We start from the raw sequence: 20,857 nt of genomic DNA, 5'->3' as shown, positions 1-20,857 counted from the left end.
GAAATTTGAAATTGGGATCTCTATTTATGGCACTGACATCTTTCATTTTTTATACGTAAGATAATAACAACTTAACGGGGTTGATTATTATGATGGTGACCTAATTAGGCAAGGTAACAGCCGGAAGTAATTGACTGGAATTGCAACGGAAGTTGTACGTGACTAAGACGGTAACACCTTTCGATGAGATGTTGTCGATCTCTTGCTACCGTCCTACTCTTCTAGAAAATTGTAGCACGTCAATCATGGCATCACGCATAGAAATTCAAGGCCATTACAACAGGAATTTAAGAGAGCTGGAAGTTGGAACCTTAATTTCTTATAATGAACCGCGAGTATGTTCAAACTTTCCAAAGGGATGAAGCATGTATTGACTAGCTAGTTTGATGTACACAACTCGATCACAACTTCACAAGAAAGAAAAATTTGATTCGATCTCTCGCTCGTTCTCTTATCGAAGGTTGCTTAATTATGTATTAAAAACCCAAGATTTTCAACCCCATTATATTTTCCCCTTAAACCTAAACCCTGATGCTCTTGAATTAAACCCAATAATGCTATTACTTGGTTAAAAACAAAATACTGTGACCAATTTTCTCTCTCCCTCTCCTTATACGCTCTTAAGCCTTTCAAGGTTAGGGTTTGAAAAACCTTAGTTGTTCGGCGTCCTTTTGTTGATACACAAAAAAAATCACAAATATACTTTATGCATACCAAACACAATAAAAATATACGCATGCAAAACTATATTTCAAAAGACAAAATATTTTATATTTTTTCGAATCAGAATGTCACGCATGTGGACCCAAGTCACAATCACGCTCTTGGGGCTTACAAGTTTGGGTGTGGTGTGAAATGTAACGAAAGTACATGATGCCTAGTCTAGATTGTCGATTATTAACTGTTTTAGAATTGGGACTGAAATCGAAGGCCAATAATCTAAATCTTGACATAGGCATGCAAAGATGAGGACTCAAACCCATAAAACCATATAGTATAGTCATATGCCTTAACCTAACACTAATCGTCTTTCCGGCCTATCAAAACAACAACATTTGATTTACCATGCAGTAATATTTCCTCTCCTACGCCAAATACAATCATGTTGTAAGCTTTTCCATAGGTAATACACAGGCTTGCAAAAGAGATATAGTTTTAACAATTCCAACACCAATACTGTAATTGTTCAATATTTCTTATCAATTCAACTGTACAAATAATGTTTTTCTTGAAGTCCGCCTCTCTAGCACTTCACACAAAACAATGCAATCAACCCACTAAAATGTTATATGGTTATCACCTTGTACTATAAATTTTGCGTCACCATTATACTTCTCTTTCAATATCCAATGGTTTTCCATGAACCTGCATCTCAACCTCACCCACTTCAGCCTATAAAATAAGGCCCTTGCTTGCTGTCAAGATCATCACAATTTCCTCCCAGCAACACAACTTTCAGGCAGGAATCGAAACACACAACTTTCCAGCAGCAAAACACAGAACTCCCCCAAGCAATACATCCAGATCTAACATGCAAACTTTAAGCAATAAGCAAAGCATTCCAACCCAAAATCATTTTAAAGCTCTAGACATCCTTAAGCTTAACCCTGCACCTCAAATTTCTTCTTTTTATCCTCCATGCACCAGATTAAACCATGCCAAACCTTTCACCGCAGCAAGCATGCCAAAATTTCACCGCAACAAGCATCTCATCTCATGCGATTCATGTACTTCTAGCTCCCACGCCACATGTCTCTTTGCAAGCTCTCTTCATGTATCTTGTTCATCATCAAATTCATATGCCAGCACATATCACAAGAACCAAGTCACTGCAGCATGCCAACATCATTGCAGGGAAATTTGGGAAATGTATTTCATTGGTTTTAATAATGAAAAATTTCATTTTTTATATTAATGTCAAAGCTTTCATTCATAAGAATGGACTCCGGATTGTGCAACCACGCACACAATACTTCGAAACATGCAATTATTTTTAGAAATTTTGTCCACACATGCCACTGTAAAAACAATTGATGGCCCATCGAATAAGGTTCAAGGTCATGGAATAGCACAATTCCTTTTGCCTACTAGCACCTTGTTTACTATCCCATATGCTCTTTACGCTCATAGAGTTGGCATAACCCTCTTGAGCTTTAGAGACATCCGAGCCAACAAATATCATGCACAAACACATTATGAAAATGGGAATAATGAATTCCTTTTGATCAAATCTTATGATTACGGATGTAAGCGCATCTTAGAATAATAGGACTATCTATGGACTTTATATGACCACTATTCGAGCTATTGAATCTAATAATGTCATGAGAGATGACTTATGTGATTTAGACACATATTGGCTTTGGCACAACCGGTTAGATCATCCTGGTCGTGATATGATGATCTGAATACTAAAAACTTCACACAGACATCCTTCCTTTCAAGCTAAAAGAAGCACGAATAAGAAAGTAATTAAAGAAGCCCCTGGGGTCGCTACAATGTCAATGCGCATAGCAGCCATTCATTGCTTGTCTAGTGCGAGTAGCGCCGCTGCTACTACACGGTCTCAGTATGTTTTAGACCCCAAAAGTGTCGTACATAATTACTCTTATGCTTCTAATGCCTATTGTGGTGTGTTGGCCCAACAAGAATCGTCCTTGGTTGTTTCTAAAAGTCCTCGCTCATTCTGCAAGGCCTGCTTCTTAGGGAAATTAGGCTCGAAACCGTCCTATGTAAAGGATACAAAAACACTTATCCCATTTTTACATAGAATTCAAGGGAATATTTGTGGACTTATTTGATCAACCACCTTGTGGCCCATTTAGATATTTTATAGTGTTGGTTGACGCGTCGACATGTTGGTCACATGTCGTGCTATTATCCACATGAAATGCGGCATATGATAAACTCTTAGCCCAAATTATTCATTTACGGGCTCACCACCCATATCATCCTATTAAGTCAATACGCCTTGACAATGCTAGAGAGTTTACATCGAATACTTTCGATGATTATTGCATGTCCATTGGAATAGATGTTGAGCACCTTGTTCCTCATGTACACACCCAAAATGGTCTCGCATAAGCCGCAATTAAGAGACTTCAAATGGTTGCTAGAACATTGATAATGCGCACCAATCTTCCAATTTCTGCGTAGAAATATGCAATATTGCACGCAACAGTACTCATTCGCTTAAGGCCCACTGCTGCTTAATCTTTTTTCCATGTTATAGTTGGTGACTAGGTACACACCTAATATCTCACACTTTAACATATTTGGGTGTGCAGTTTACGTGCCAATTGCACCGCCACAGTGCACAAAAATGGGCCCTCAACGAAGAATGAGTATTTATGTTGGATATGAATCAACGACAATAATTCGCTACATAGAACCTTGGACAGATGATCTCATTACCTCTAGATTTGTGGATTGTCACTTCAATGAGACAGTCTTCCCATCGTTAAGGGATATAAGAACATTAACATTCAACAAAAATGATAGGATTTTATCATGGTTTGTTCTCACTTTTTCCCATCTTGATCTCCGTATCACACAATCCAAATTTGCAGTGCAAAGGATTATAGATCTACAAAATGTAGCAGACTCTATGCCTGATGCATTTATTGATATTGCTAAAGTGACAATATCACATATACCTGCCACAAATGTGCTTGCAAGGATTGATGTCCCTAAAAAAAATACATGAGGTTGTCGGAGTAGGCGCCAATGTGGTAACACAGGCCTCCGGTCTCGCTAGAAAGCATGGGAGACCTACATGTTCGATGGATTCTTGCCCAAGGAAAAAAGTGAGGTTGGCACAACATGATCCATTAATTATCGACATGCAAAATCCCTCTCATGAGAATATTTCAGATTACAGTTATGTACAAGAGACATCGTTGGGAGATGCCTCAACATCAGAACCAATTCTTGAGAATATAGAGATCTCTATTAACTACACTAGTGTACATGGAATGTGGGATAGAAATTTCATCATAATTGATGATATATTCGCATACTTTGTTGCATGTGAGATTATTAATTCAGATGATTTCAAACCTTGCTCTGTTGAAGAATGCCAATGAAGAGCACATTGGCCTAAATTGAAAGATGTGATCCAAGTTGAATTAGTTTCATTAACAAAAAAGAACCTTGGGCCTGTTGCGCCAACACCTCTTAACATAAAACATGTTGGATATGAATGGGTCTTCATTAGAAAGCGTAATGATAAAAATGATATTGTAAGGTGTAAAGCTCGCCTTGTGGCGCAAGGCTTCTCACAACGCCCTAGAATCGATTACGAAGAGACTTATTCTCCCGTAATGGATGTGATAACATTCCGCTACCTTGTCAGTTTGGTAGTTTCAGAAAAACTGAATATGCAACTTATGGATGTGGGCACTGCGTATCTTTATGGCGATCTAGATATAGAATTATATATGAAGGTTCCTGCTGGACTTCAAATACCTGAATCAAGTAGTTGTAAACCACGAAGCGCATATTCAATTAGATTGAGACACTTACTATATGGATTAAAATAATCAATACGGATGTGGTATAATCGTTTAAGTGGAAAGAGATATTTGAACAACGAGTTGTGTCCTTGCGTCTTTATTAAGAAGACAAGTTTAGGATTTGCAATAGTTGCGGTTTATGTTGATGACATGAACCTAATTGGAACTTTAAATGAATTAGAGGAAACAACAAAGCAAATCAAATATGAATTCGAGATTAAAGATCTTGGGAAAACACAGTTTTGTCTCGATTTAGAACTTGAGCACTGTGCCGATGAAATATTACTTCACCAATCGGTTTATACATAAAAAATGCTCAGGCGCTTTAATGAAGATAAAGTCAAACATATTAGTACTATCATGGTCTCCCAGAGTTTTGACCCTAAAAAGGATATGTTTCGTCCTAAGAATGAAGACGAAGACGTGTTAGGTGAAGAAGTGCCCTACCTAAGTGCAATAGGGGCATTATTGTACTTAGCACAATGCACAAGACCAGATATCTCATTTGCAGTTAACTTGTTAGCTACATATGGCTCTGCACCAACACAATGTCATTGGACTGATATAAAAACCATCTTTCGCTATCTAAAGGGTACAATATATATGGGCTTATTTTATCACTATATAGAGTAAACAAAGGATGATTTGATGAAGTCTGGCTCATCATATCCTATAAGTGGCTATAGCACTTCTGTATCCGTTGGAAATGATGTCCAACATCCCTCCTCCTTTCGACGAAACCCGAATGATGTTTTGATAAGGTATGCTGACGTCTGGTATCTTTCTGACCCATATAAAGGTCGTTCTGAGTCAAGTTATGTATTCACCATGGGAAACACTGCATTATCATGGAGGTCTACTAAACAGACCCTTGTCGCTACTTCCTCAAATCATGCAGAGATCATAGCTCTTCATGAAGCTGTTCGTGAATGTATATGGCTGAGGTCTATAATTAGGCATGTTCGAGGCACATGTGGTTTGAAGTCTACCACATATAAACCTACATGCATTTATGAAGATAATGCTGCTTGCATTGAAAAAATAAAAGCAAGGTTACATCAAAGGCGACAATACCAAACATATATCGCATAAATTCTTCTATAGTTAGCAATAATATACATTCCTCAAGATCAAGGTGAATCAAGTTTGATATGAGGAAAATGTGGTAGACTTATTTACTAAGTCATTGGCTAAATCCACATTCAAGAAGCATGTGAAAAGTATAGGACTACAAAAATTATCTGAACTCCCATGATTGTAATAATCAGGGGGAGATACCAACATCAGGGGGAGGATTTAATATCCACATGCTATGAATCGAGATGTGAAGGGTGTGTTGTGTTATTTTTCTCCTTTGACCTAGATTATTTTTATCACACATGATTTTTGTTACTCGGCAAGGTTTTTAATGTGGCACGAGAAAAACACCACGCTTGGATCGCACAAAGAGGAGTGTTTTAGGAATATTCTTATATGTGCTTATCCAAACAATTTGAACTAGTCTGAGTTAAACCGGTCAAACTATTAGTTGACAGAGTTTGTCTATGAGGATATTATTGTAAACCCCTTTATAAGAGGGCATTATCTATCAATAATTTTTTTTTCAATATTATTCCTCATACTTACTGTGTTCTCCATTCTCTCTCTATTATGTACAATAGGTTGTTCATTCCACATCAACCCTATCTGTATATGTTTCTATGATGGTCGAAGAACACGCTCTTTCTTCAGAGACTTTTGAATTGTAAGGTGCCATTACGAGCTCAATATATACAGTGTTATTCCGTGAAATAACTTCGATTTTTTTTTTATAAACTAGATATCATTTTCCGTCATATCATTTCTGATCGTATTCAAGCAATTAACAGTGTAATAAAAAAACAGCACTAGTGGTAACATTGTCCTTTTGCTTATCCAATCTAATATCTTTCGTTGACATTTATATACAAGGTTTCACATGATCAAATGTGAAAAATACAAGATAAACAGAGACAATTTATATAGCCTCTAATCAGTTTACAATGAATTTGTATATGATACAAGGAGAACCATTTTAGCTAGCAAGATCCCTTCTCTTAATAATATTAGTGCAGATAGTAGGAGTGTGCATTTCTTACCGGAAATGCGATACCGCACCGTATCACACCGGTTTAAACCGGATAGCAGCCCGTACTGCTTTATGTGGATTGGATTAGAATTGTGAAAATACCAAACTGCTTATAAATAGATTGGATTAGGATTAGACATTTCCCAAACCGGATAAAATCAAACCGGACAGGTTTAAAATAAATTATTATTTTTATAATATAGTAATATACTAATATCCTAATAGTAACAAAACCTTATCTCTAAGGCTCTAAAGCGCAAGATTACCAAGATCTGTTCTGAATTGACTAAATGATATCTCTTTTTACCGCTTCATCTTTCTTTCTCTCTTTGGTTTATATCTTAAAGTATATTTCATGACTTAATAGACATTATTATGTAGTATTCAAAGATTTGTACCTTCAAAACGTAGTTAGTATTTTAGTTTATAATATTATTTAGAGACCTGATGACTTTATTTATCTCAATTTGATATGTGAAAATAAATGGTTTATCCGAAACCGCATCGGAAATGTGGTTTACTGGATAAATGTCTAACCAAATCGAATATTGAATCTGGTTTGCAAAATGATCAAACCGTTTAAAATGGGTTAGATTAGGTTTGGCCTCCAACTCACACCACACCGCACCATGTACACCCCTAGTAGATAGACAAATAAATAAATAATACAAACAGAAAAAATAAAATAAAGGAAATAACCTCGTTATTTTTCGTTGTGGTACCGGTATGGCTCGTCAACGGGCCGGGTTGGGTATTTTCACAAAGATGAAGAACCAAACCCACCCACCAAAAGTGAGCCTTACGGACATTTATTGACCGGGCTTTGCGGGCTTGTATTAGAAAAAATAATACTCTTATTTAAGGGTTTGGAACAATAAAAGAATTATTAGAAAACATTCTAAAAAAAAAGTCACAAATAAATTCTAGTTTTGAAATATTGTCGATCGACACTAGTAGATGTGATCGATATATATATATTTAGGGACCCTGTAAAAATTTCGTCTGTTTTGAACATGGTTTAACCGTTTGTACCTACGGTCAACCAAAAAATAGGCGTTTTAACATAATAAAACCACATTAACCAGGGATTTGCCAAATGAGTTTCCTCGTTGCGACCACGCACGATCGGTGACAAAAATTAGGTGATTTCAAATATGTAAACATCTTTCGGCATTCACATCTTAGTAATGGGTCGTCCCTTAAGACATATTAGTGAGGTCCGAATTGGATGAAATTTTAAAATAGTCACTAAATATATATACCGATCACATCGGATGGTGTCGATTGATCCCGAAAAATTTCCTTAATATAATCGTGTCATAATGCAATCGTTTTATTCTCAACATAATATAAAGATTATGATACATTAGTGGACACTTAAGCGATCGAAAACTCTAGTTCGAAATATGGTTAATCGACACTAGCAGATGTGATCGGTATATATATTTTGGGAACCTGTAAAAATTTTGTCCTTTTTGGACAAGGTTTGACCGTCCGTACCTACGGTCAACAAAAAAAAAGAGGCGTTTTAACATATTAAAACCCCCATTAACCAGGGCTTTGTCAAATGGGTTTCCTCGGTGCGACCACACACTATTGGTGACAAAAATTAAGTGATTTTAAATATGTAAACATATTTCGGCATTCACATCTTGGTAATAGGTCTTCTCTGAGGGCATATTAGTGGTGTTTTTGGTTTACCGGAAATTCCGACGGTCAAACGAGGTCTGAATTGGATGAAATTTTTACAGGGTCACTAAATATATATACCGATCACATCGGCTGATGTCGATTGATCCCGAGAAGTTTCCTTCATATAGTCGGTTCATAATGCAGTAGTTTTATTCTAAACTTAATATAAAGATTATGATACATTAGTGGACACTTAGACGATCGACAACTCTATTTTGAAATATGGTTGATCGACACAAACAAATGTGATTGATATATATATTTAGGGATCCCGTAAAATTTTCGTCCGTTTTGTACATGGTTTTATCGTTCGTACATATGGTCAACAAAAAAAGAGGCGTTTTAACATATTGAAACCCTATTGACCGGGGCTTTGCCAAATAGGTTATCTTAGTGTGACTACATATGATAGGTAATAAAAATTAGGTGATTTCATATATACAAACAACTTTCGACATTCACATTTTTGTAATTGGTCATCCCTTAGGGCACATTAGTGGTGTTTTCGGTTCACTGGAAATTCCAACAGTCAAACGAGGTTCGAATTGGATGAAATTTTTACAGTGTCATTAAATATAAATACCGATCACATAGGCTTGTGTCGATTAATCCCGAGAAGTTTCCTTTATATAGTCACTTCATAATGCGATAGTTTTTTTTTTAACTTAATATAAAAGTTATGATATATTAGTGGACACTTCGGCAATCGACACCAGCAGATGTGATTAGTATATTTATTTAGGGACCCCGTAAAAATTTTCGTCCGTTTTGGACATAGTTTGACCGCCCATACCTACAATCAACAAAAAAAGAGGCATTTTGATATATTAAAACCTCATTGACCGGGGCTTTGCCAAATTAGTTTTCTCGGTGCGACCGCGCACGATTGGTTACAAAAATTAGATTATTTCAGATATGCAAACGGTTTTCGACGTTTGCATCCTGGTAATGGGTCCTTGCTTATTTCATATTAGTGGTGTTTTCGGTTTACTGGAAATTCTGACGGTTAGACGATTTCCAAATTAGATGAAGTTTTAACAGGGTCCCTAAATATTAGTAGTGATAACATTAGTTGGTGTCGATTAATCCCGAGAAGTTTACTTCGTATAGTTGCTTCATAATGCTATAATTTTATTTTATATATAGTATACAACTATAATATAAAAAAATATAAAATTTTCAATCTAGTATTATTAATATATATAATATTTTATGTATAATTATTATTAAAAAAAGACATATAATTGAAATATATATAATATATCATCTGCATGTATCATATTTTATATCTTAGTGGGTTTTCACAGGTCGGGCCAGATTTCATATCTATAAACTAAATCCGACGTTCTACCTACGGAAGTGGGTCTTGGGAGACTTTCTCGCGAATCGGGCCAGAAAAAAGTCCATCGGGCTAAATAATTAGGTCTAGGTACCGGTTCTTATAACAGAGTGACTTCAAATTCCCGAGCATCATCGTCTTGGCCGCGGTGTATCTACAATCAGCTTCCACTAGTTTCACCATCAAAGCGGGGCCCATGGTGTGACACCACATTGACACTAATTGGTTCCTCCACATTTGACTACTTCCACTTTCTTCTAGGGCTGGATTGGTTGGTATACCAGTCTTAATTTTCCAATACCATATACCAACCAATATATATTTGGTATGAAAAATCCACGATTTATACCAACCAATAACGTTGGTATACCAATTAAGTGGTACGGTTGGTACTCAGTTGGTACGGTTGGTAATGGGCTTGTACCAACATATTTAAGGCCCAAAAATTTTAAGGCCCAATCCAAATAAATAATAATAAATAAGTGAAATAACAATAGAATTCTAAAGTCTTATATAACTTCAACCAAATTACCAAATACAAAGTCATATATAGAAAGTCAAAGTCCAAATAGTCAAACTGTTAAAGTACTTATGAATTCTCAAAACAATTGAAAAAATAAATGATAGGTTTAAATGCGATATATGTTGACATGTTGTAAGCAGTGATGGTGCTACTGATAGGTCTAAGCATTTGTACTTGGAAATTCGATTGAATCGATTCATTCATAATTAAATAAAGAAATTGAAGACGAGAAAAATAGTGTACTTGAGAAAGAAACTCAGAGAGATTAGATTAAGGTTAGTAGATATATATGGTTTGAATTTATTTTTCAATAAATCTACAATTGAAATTTAAAGATATATATATTTTTTAATTAAATAATTTAATATAATATAAGTTGGTAGGTACGATATACCATGGTATATGGAAAATCTATACCACCTACCTACCGTATTTTTTATATTGGTACGGTATACTGTACCATATACCATGTACCAAGTATTTGGTATACCAACATATTTAGTACGATTGGTATACGAATTGGTTGGAATGGTTTTCTATACCATTGTCACCCCTACTTTCTTCATCCTCTGCACAACGGCGTTTCCTAGTCGTAGTAACTTGTTGTGGACGAATGCCTTAAAATTCCAGAGCACCATGAACCTGCTGGGATTTCAACCTTGGGCATACAGAAGGCAGACCCCACATCTTTTCACATTGTTCCCCCGTCTACTATTGATTACTGTATAGAAGTCAAATGAGGCTTCGATACACCATTTTGCTTCATCCGGAATTTTATGGGCTGTATCATACCACATGAACACGTGATTAGCGTCAGCCTGAAGGTCAATCCTGAAGCGCTTTGTATTTCCCATATCGACGTTATATTTTTCACCATTGTTGGTTTTGAGAGTCATCACACATTGATACCGAAGTGAATCAGGAGTGCCAGTAAGGATAGAAAAAACAGAGCATAGAACAATACCCAAGAAGTTTGAACCATCAGACTAATGCAAATGAAGTCTGATGTCCATTGAAGATCCCTCCGTTTGACATCTAAACCATTTCGGAATTTCATTTCCCAGGCACATTAATTCAACTAAACCAGATGATATACGTTTCTGCAAGTTTAGACCATATATAAACGCAGGCACATAACTAGGATTGAAAACTGAGAGGGGCTAGATTTACCTTATGCACAGCAAGAAAACTAAATATTCTTAAAAAATTTCTCGTCTACTTTAATACAAATTCTGATCCGGGAAAAATGTAAATGTAATACTTTAAATAAGGTTGGGAGAATGAGATTAGAAGAGAAGAGAAGTGAAGTAGAGTATTGAATTCTAAAGACCGTTCTTTGCAGATGTGATAAGGAGAAGGGCTGAAGGCCAAGTAGTTAGAAGGCCGGTCTTTGGAGAGACCTTAATCAGCTTTTGCTGCTTTTTGCTCAAATAGTTTGATTATACTCAATTACATGTCGTTCTTTTAATCAAACAATTGCTACTTCTACTTTCTTCTTGTCGTTTTTTTGTTTCAAACATTTTGACAACTGCTGAACTACAATAACAACATATATACATACATCCTGCAAAATTTTCCCCAAAACTTAAAAAGGGTGAAAGGCGTAAAAGCACATACTAAAATACTCTATTATCAATTTAATTATATTAATATAGTAACTAGGGATCATTACCAGTAGAAAATTGGTAAAACTAAACTTAAAAACATAAATAGACGCGTAAATAAGAAATCTGGCAAACTCGACAAGGAGCGGAAACATAATTAATTAGTTACTCTAGACTCAACCAAAAATTAAAAAATTAAACAAAAACTAATTAGACACAGTGGTGGACTACCACACAAAGTTTGAGAGTATTCGGAATTGGTTTGATTGGTGAACAAAACTAAATAAGACAGAAATACTGCTAAAAACAGAATATTAAAAAGTAAATATGGATGTAGATATGGGAAAAACAATAGCTAGAAACTTCTCTCCACCACTAGATATGCTTCAATCACCCTAAAATAATGTCAATAATTATAGATGAATGCACTCACAGGTAAGCTAATGTCGTTAGGTTATTAACTATATTACGTTCTCTTACTTGTCATATTAAGTGAAATGTCGGTATCGACTTAACTATATTCTCAATTAATAGATCTATTAAATATCGGTATCTAGACCAAAATAATTGAAATCATGAAGTTCTAAGAACGTTTGAGTAACAACAAACAATCTAAGGTCAATGTCGGTAGCCTTAGATTATTAAGGAATCACTTCAAACAAATCCCTGCAAAGAATTGTTATCTCTCAGAGAATATGCAACGATATGTCGGTCATATACATATTCAAGATAATAAAACCCTAAAACATGCATCAAAGTATCGACCTAATGAGACATGCAATAGAATTACCAATGAACAATCAGTGAAGAAATTCTCATATAAAATTATATAAATCAATTGGAGTTTGAAATCGAAGACATATCTAGAGTTTTGATTAGCCCCTAACTATCAAGAAATTTAGTTACACATAATCCTAAATAAAAACATCAAAGGAATATATAAGAGATGAATTAAAGGAGAAGAGACAAAATTTCCTTTTTATTGTGGAAGTTTGATGAGATTTTAGCACCTTGAGAAGAGAAGATGTGAGGTATAGCTTGAGGATATTGAAGGTGACTTCGCTTCGGCTCTCCATTTCTGCCTTCTCCCATTTCTCTTCTCTTCTTCTCTCTATTTTTTTTCTCTCTCTCTCTCTCTCTTTCTCTCTCTCTTGGTTGGTTGTGAAAAAATGGTGTGTATGGAGATGGATGGTGGTGATGAAGGTTTTTATAGAGGAGAATGGTGGTGGAAAAAGTAGATAAAAGTGAGAGATAATGATGTAGTGAGTAGGGTGAGTGATCATAGAAGGAACTGAGTGATCATGGAGAAAGTGAATGATGGCTAGGTAATGATGGACCTAGAGGTGATGATTACACTCAAAATCAAATTAGATTTTTGCATAATATAGGTGTGGATTTTTGGACAATGGTGAGCCATGATTTTGTGAGAAATAGAGAAAAAAATAGTGTAGTTAAATCTCAACTAAAAAGATTAGATCTAGTTGTAATAGAACAATTTGTTGCTCATTCCTTGCTCCTCTATAAAATTAGCCCGAAAATGCATGACACCACCAAAAATGGTGGTGCTCGGAAAATTACCGGAATTTCACATTTTTCTCCATTATCAAGATATTCGAGTTAGGTATTTGATTTCTCTTTCTTTCTTCTCTTTTCTTCTTTATTCCACTTCGAAATACCTAAAAACAAATAAAGTTAATTAAAATATAAAAACATAACAAAATAGCTAAGTAAAATGAATAATTAACACAATCAAAGTCAGATAAATATGTGACTATCAAAATACCCCACATTTAGCTTTTGCTAATCCTCGAGCAAAACACTAAACTAAGACTTTGGAAAGACTCAAAAATAACATAGACTACAAAACTCTAATGCCCTTAACACTTTGTCTCAGCAATCTCTCTAACATTGCAATACCAAGATCACATGATATTTCAGTTCAATCCACGAAATTTCGAAGGTTAATGTCAATACATGATACACATACAACATGTAAGACGAAGACATAATCATGGTGAATGTAAAGCTATAGCATGCAATAAACAAATTAAGATTCAATCTCACATGGGTACGTTATAAGTGTTTCTCTCAACATATGTCTAAGGTTTTCACTCAACTCAATTACTTGTCAAATGGACCGAACCATATGCTTAATTTTTGTGACTTATCTCCACAGATCAAATGCTGCCTGAGGATCAAAAATGACTTTATAAGGTTGTAATGTGGTTAAGCCCATAGGTTTATAGAATAAAAGGGATGTGAAATTCAAACAAGTTTTAAAACCTAGTATAGATAAATGAAGAGATTTTTTTTTCGAACTTTACAACCCTTGAAGCATCTTCACTATTGAATTCTTCTAAATATATCACAATTGTGACTGAATATCATCTTGTTGGGCCTTCATTTCATTCTTTTCATCTACAGTTAACCTGTGGTATAAGTCAAACATCACAAAAGAACATACACATTTTTGTTTTATTTTTTTACAACACAAGGAGTTTGATATCCCATACTTATTTCTTTGCTTCATCTTCACAATCTTCCGCCTTGGTCTTCATGTATACGTCTCATGTACATCTCTACTAAGTTCTAGAACAAATGTAGAGATATAATTATTCTAAGGTTCAAGGGTAAGGTTATGTGGGTGATGACAAAAAAGATCATAATGCAAGCTCATAGTAGTTAATTAAGGGCTGCACATCTTGTATACACAAAATATAGGTCACAGACTACATATAGCAATGGTGGTAGATCTTAAGTGCCTTTATCACAATCAAGATATATAATGACTATAAGTTTTGACAAACACAAGAGCAAATTCTAGTAATCCTTAGAGTCCATTAACTTAATCTACGGCAAGCAATTGACACACAACAAAGAAAGCATGTATAATTACATTTAGGCTCAATCGCTCACAGATTAATGAATTTCAACTATGTTTAAGCATGCTAATGAATTTGTACCATGTTAACTCGTTTCTGCATCCACAACATATTAACACATGCAATATATATCAAGATTAATTAAAGAAACTCAGCTAACATAGGCACATGTTGCACTCTTAGTCACAATTTCAGAAGATATAAGCACATTATAGACTAGTTAAGGGCCTTAAGACTTCAACAAGACTATAAACATTTTTTTTTGCTTTTTTAAAAAATTGTTTTTGTTTTTAATTCAAAAAGCATACCTAAAAGACTCAAAATCACAAATCTAAACATAGACGCCAAAGATATCATATAAACTTCAAGATATCATATAAACTTCACCCCACACTTGAAAATTTGCATTGTCCTCAATGTAAAATAAAATTAAAGCATGCAACACATCAAACAAGTATGAAGCAGAAGACCTATGACATCACAAAACACATTAAACATGAAAAATAACAAAGGAGAAAGAATGAAAGAATGCAAATATGGAATCCAAGCTTTTCCATCAACATGGGTTGCCTCCCAAGTAGCGCTAAGTTTAATGTCAGCAGCTAGACAATACTTATAATCATTGCTCTACTAGCACGTGATCACGAAGATGTACTTCTTCCATATCTCTCACTGCTACAAGCTCATAAAACTGTTTGAGCATATGTCCGTTCACTTTGAACGTATTCCTATTCTTTAGATTTTTGACCTCTACTGCACCATGAGCAAACACATTAAGTATAACAAAAGGCCCACTCCACCTAGACCGAAGTTTACCTGAGAATAAACATAGACGCGAATTGAAAAGCAAGACTTTTTGCCCAACAACAAAAGATTTTCTTTTAATCATCTTATCATGAAACATCTTGGTTTTCTCCTTGTACATTCGATTGGATTAATAAGCATTGTTTTGAATCTCATCTATCCCATTCAATTGTAATTTCCTATGAACACCTGCATCATCAATATCAAAGTTAAACTGCTTAATAGCCCAATATGCCTTGTGTTCAAGCTCTACCGGAAGATGGCAGCCTTTCCCAAAGACCATTCGATAAGGAGACATTTCAATCGGTGTCTTGTATGCTGTCTTGTATGCCCACAATGCCTCATCTAAGCGTTGACTCCAATCTTTTCGCGTTGGTCTAACAGTCTAAATTGTTTGATCTCCCTGTTGGATACTTCTACATGCCTGCTCGTTTGAGGATGATAAGGTGTTGCCACCTTATGATGAACATTGAATTTCCTGAGCAAAGTTGCAAAAGACTTGTTACAGAAATGGGAACCTCCATCACTGATGATGTACCTGGGAGTACCAAATCTAATAACAGTGATCTCAAAAATTTCAAAACAACAACAACATCGTTAGTACGAATGGCCACTGCCTCCGCCCATTTTGAAACATAATCGACTGCAACCAAGATGCAAAACCCAGGTTGATTAGTTAACAATATCTGCATACCAAGGCTCAAAAACATTGAGAACAAAAAGTTTCTCATCAGGGAAGCTATCACGCAGAGGCAATGAGTCCTCCTCTGCTTTAGATCCATGTGTGATCCTGCTCAGGTGGTCTGCCACCACATTCTCAGTGTCTTTCTTATCTTTGATTTCAATATCAAATTTCTAAAGTAACAACATCCATATAATCAACCTGGGTTTTGCATCATGTTTGGTCATCAAGTATCTCAAAGCAGTATGGTCAGAGAAAACAATGACTTTAGTTCCTAACAAGTAAGACCTAAACTTTTTTAAAGCAAAGACCACAGCTAAGAATTCCTTTTCTGTAGTTGAGTCATTTAATTGTGCATCATTTAAAGTCCTGAAAGCATAATAGATGATATGGAGAAACTTAGTTGGATGTTGACCCAACACAACACCAACCGCATAATTCAAAAGGTACTTTCCAATCAGGTGCATCTATGATGGGTGCGGTCGTCAGAAGCTCTTTGAGCTTGTTGAATGCCTTCAAGCACTCATCTGTGCAGTTGAAGGCTACATCTTTATGGAGCAGTGCACATAATCGTCGGGCTATCTTGGAAAAGTCCTTAATAAACATACGATAAAATCATGCATGTCCAAGAAAAGATCTCACCTCCTTCATAGTTGAAGGAGGAGGTAAAATACGCACAATATCAACCTTAGTTTTATCAACTCAATCCCCCTGGTAGATATTATATGTCAAAAAACTATACCTTGTTCTACCATAAAATGACACTTTTCCCAATTCAAAACAAGGTTAGTCTCGACACAACGTTTCAAAACCATGGATAAATGATGCAGACACAGGTCAAAAGAATCACCAAATATCGAAAAATCATCCATAAATACCTCAATGATTTTTTCAACCATGTCCGAAAAAATACTCATCATGCATTGTTGAAACGTTGCAGGCGCGTTGCATAGGCCAAAGGGCATCCGCCGGTAAGCGAAAGTCTCATAGGGGCATATAAAGGTGGTCATCTCCTTGTCATCCTTGTGTATGGCTATCTGGTTGTACCCTGAATAACCATCTAAAAAATAATAATATGCATACCTGCTAACCTTTCTAACATCTTATCAATGAACGGTAGGGGAAAGTGTTCTTTGCGTGTGCTCGCATTGAGATTGCGATAGTCAATACACACTTTCCATCCCGTTTGCACACGTTACGGTACTAACACGTTCTCATCATTCTTTACTACTGTAATTCCTTAATGTTTGAGGACTATCTGCACAAGACTAACCCACTTGCTGTCAGAAATAGCATAAATTAAACCGGCATCGCAGAGCTTAATCACTTCTTTCTTGACAACTTCCAACATGGGGGTGTTCAGTCGACATTGAGCTTCTCTTGTTGGCTTAACTCCCTCCTCTAAATGTATCATGTGAGTACACATAGTGGGACATATTCCCTTGATATATGTTACTGTCAATGTTCTAAATATCCCGATATATCCCCGATATTAAGAAAACGATACGATATGTTGCTTATCGGTCTATTATATCGGTCAACCCGAAAAATCATGTCAAATGGCGATATATCAGGTCAAACCGAGTTTGACCCAGTATATCGGCGCTTTTTTTAATTTTTTTTAAAACACGTCGTTTTGAAAAATTAATTTAAAGAAAATGAAAGATTCGTCGATAACATTCGATAACGAGAGAGTTTATGATGAATGATCATCTCTATTTTTATTAATTAATACTATTTATGTATTTTAATTGTCAAAACAATCAAATATTTTTTTATGAAGTTTATTTGGTACATTTTGAAGTATAAGTTTTAATTTCTCAAGTTTATTTGGTAGATTTTGAAGTATATGTTTGTAAATATATTAAATTTAATCAAAAATTAGTAAAAACGATAAATCCGATATAATCCGATATATCTCGATATATCCTCGTTATATCCTTATTTTATAAAACCGATACGATGCCGATAACCGTTATTTAGACAATTGGTTACTCTCCATCCAATTGCTTACTTGTACTCCCTTAGAACAGTCAATAACCTCTCCTCTTACAACTGTGAGAGCTTTGAACAAATTATGACTGGTAAAGTTTCACCATCTCCGAGAAAAACATACTTCAAATGCTCAGGTAAAGGTTTGAGCTCTAACTCGAGCGCTTTCCGAATAGATTGAGCAAGCACGTTAGTTGAAACCGGAAGAGGAATGAGTTTACGAGACATACCTGTCATGTATGGCAAAGATTCAAATGCCTTCTCCATTTCATAATACTCCTCATCCATCTCAAGGTCTTCAGCTGATGCAATCTCAAATACATGCTCAAATTCCACATATTGAGAAATTTCCTCAATAGATTGAACCGGTTGTGCTGAAACTTTCTTTTTACCAGCCATTTCGATGACTTTTCACATGGAGTCCTCCTCCAATGAGTACTGAATGAACTCCTACACAAAACTCTCAAAAATATCATTAGAATAACAAGAGTACATATCATCAGTATTTGAGTGCTTGGGGATTTCAAAGATGTTGAATTTGATCTTTTCTCGAGCTACTTCCATGCTAAGTGAACCTTCATAACAATCAATTTTAGTACGAGTTGTTCTTAAGAATGGTCTACCAAGAATCAATAGTATCTCAGAGGGCACTTGTTCACCTTCCAACTCTAATATAAATAAATCAGCTGGAAACATCAAATCACCAACCTGCACTAGCATATCTTCTATAATACCTCTAGAGTAACAGTTAGATCGATCCATAATTTTAATGGTTATCCCAGTAGGAAAAAGATTCATTCTATCATACACAACATATGACATTAAATTTATGGAATCACCTAAATCAAGAAGAGCACCAGCAAACCTGTGATCACCAATAGTGCATGGAATAGTGAAACATCCCGAATCACCTAACTTTGGTGGTAACTTTCTTTGCAGCACAGCGGACACCCTCTCACTCAAGACAATTGTTTCGGTTCCTTTGAATTTTTTCTTTGAAGTGCACAAGTCCTCTTTGAATTTTGCATACTGAGAAATTTGCTTGATCACATCCAACAATGGAATATTCACCCAAACCTTCTTGAAGACGTCTAAGATCTCATTGTCTCTTTCCTCCTTCACTTGTTTCTATAACCTACTAGGAAAAGGCACATTAGTGATAATCAAAGGTGAGGTTAAGGGATATACCATGGCTGATTTCGGTCTTGACTCAATGTTTGTTCCAGGTGCATTCTCAACAGGTTGAGAGAATTCCTCAACGGATTGAGTTGGGGTTCCCAGACTGAGTTTTGATGCACCTCAGGCACAATCTGCTCTAATACAGGTTCTTTCCACTTTCTTCTTGGCTTCTTGACCACTAGAGCTGCATCCACCACCTTCACGCTTTTTAAAACCATTGCATTGACTTCATGATGACCCTTAGGATTAGGAAGAGTGATGCTGGGAAGTCGTCCTCAGTTGACTTGTGCAAGAGTTTGCTGGATTTGACTCACTTGGCGCTCTAACAAGTCAATTGCCTTCCCTTGTTGCTGAGTCCATCTCTTGGCGAAAAACATTGCTTTCCTCTTTCCTTTTTTCTATCAAACATCATTTGTTGCATCATAGCTTCCAAATTTAAAGTTCATGTTGATGTCTAATCTGGAGCCTATTGTTGTTGAAGCACACGTCTTTAGCCAAATTTCTGCATATCCCCTACATGTTGTCTTTGTTGAAATCCAGATGGAGTAGTTGGAGGATTGAGCACATTATTGCTTCGGTAGCTAAGGAATGGACGATCTCTATTCTCATTATATGTGTTGGGTTGCCTATAAACAAAATTCACATCCTCCTCTTGGTGTCTTCCTCAACTGCAATGCAGTTAGGACAATCTTCTGCAAGGTAGTTCTTAGCTGAACAAATAATATAAACCACTTGAGATGTGGCAACGGTAGCTTTCTTATTCACCTTCATAGCACTAGCAATTAAGGCAATGTCATTCTCCATAGAACTCAATCTCTTCTCTATGGCTCCATCTATGGTAATATCATTTAAGGATCTTCTGCTGGTACCCATAGATCGGTCTCTAGACTGAAACTGTCTTTAATTATCTGATTGATTCTCCACAATTTCCTAAGCTTCAGCTCCAGTCTGATTCCACTAATTTCCTCCACAAGTCGAGTCAAGTTTTTGCATGTTGAGTGAAGTCAGTCCTTTATAGAAGTACTTCATTTAAGTGTTGAGATCAAACTTGTGATGGGGGCATTGTCGTAGTAGATGTCTGAATTGACTCCACACTTCATGTAATTCATCTTCATCTCTCTGCCTGAATGTACTGATCTGCTTCTTTAAATTCTTGGTGCGAGAGGCTGAATATAATTCTTTCATGAATGCAGCACACATATTGTCCCATGAGTCAATGGATTGGGAAGCCAGTAAATTATACCATGTCTTTGCTTGCTTTTTCAAGGAAAAAGAAAAAAAAGAATAAGTTTCACAACATTCTCATCCACCGTTGTTGACTTCTATATTCTACATTGTGTTGTAAACTCATTACGATGGTCTTGTGGATCTTCAGATGAGTACCTCTAAAGTGTGGTAGATTCGAAATCAGAGATGGGGGAATTGAGTAAGCCCTTAAATTTTCTGGTAGCACAATTGGTGAATCTACTGCACATGTGCCCATAATAAAGGACTCCTTAAGTTTCGCAGCCATTGGTCGTGGTGATGGTGGAGGCCTTG

The 20,857-nt window shown here is 35.9% G+C and overlaps 1 protein-coding gene across 1 annotated transcript; it reads right to left on the bottom strand.

The window, feature by feature from the left end:
- Nucleotides 1-15,280: 15,280 nt before the first annotated feature.
- On the bottom strand, nucleotides 15,281-15,763 carry LOC126792373 (uncharacterized). Its single transcript, XM_050518808.1, has 2 exons — nucleotides 15,655-15,763; nucleotides 15,281-15,477 (listed from the first exon to the last, which is right to left on the bottom strand). Exons 1-2 carry the CDS (start codon nucleotides 15,761-15,763, stop codon nucleotides 15,281-15,283), a joined length of 306 nt encoding a protein of 101 aa, XP_050374765.1.
- Nucleotides 15,764-20,857: the final 5,094 nt, after the last annotated feature.

Source organism: Argentina anserina, chromosome 4, assembly GCF_933775445.1.
Source record: "Argentina anserina chromosome 4, drPotAnse1.1, whole genome shotgun sequence".
Taxonomy (NCBI): Eukaryota; Viridiplantae; Streptophyta; class Magnoliopsida; order Rosales; family Rosaceae; genus Argentina; species Argentina anserina.
Note: the sequence above shows the minus strand (reverse complement) of the source record. Positions and strands in the feature narration are given on the sequence as shown.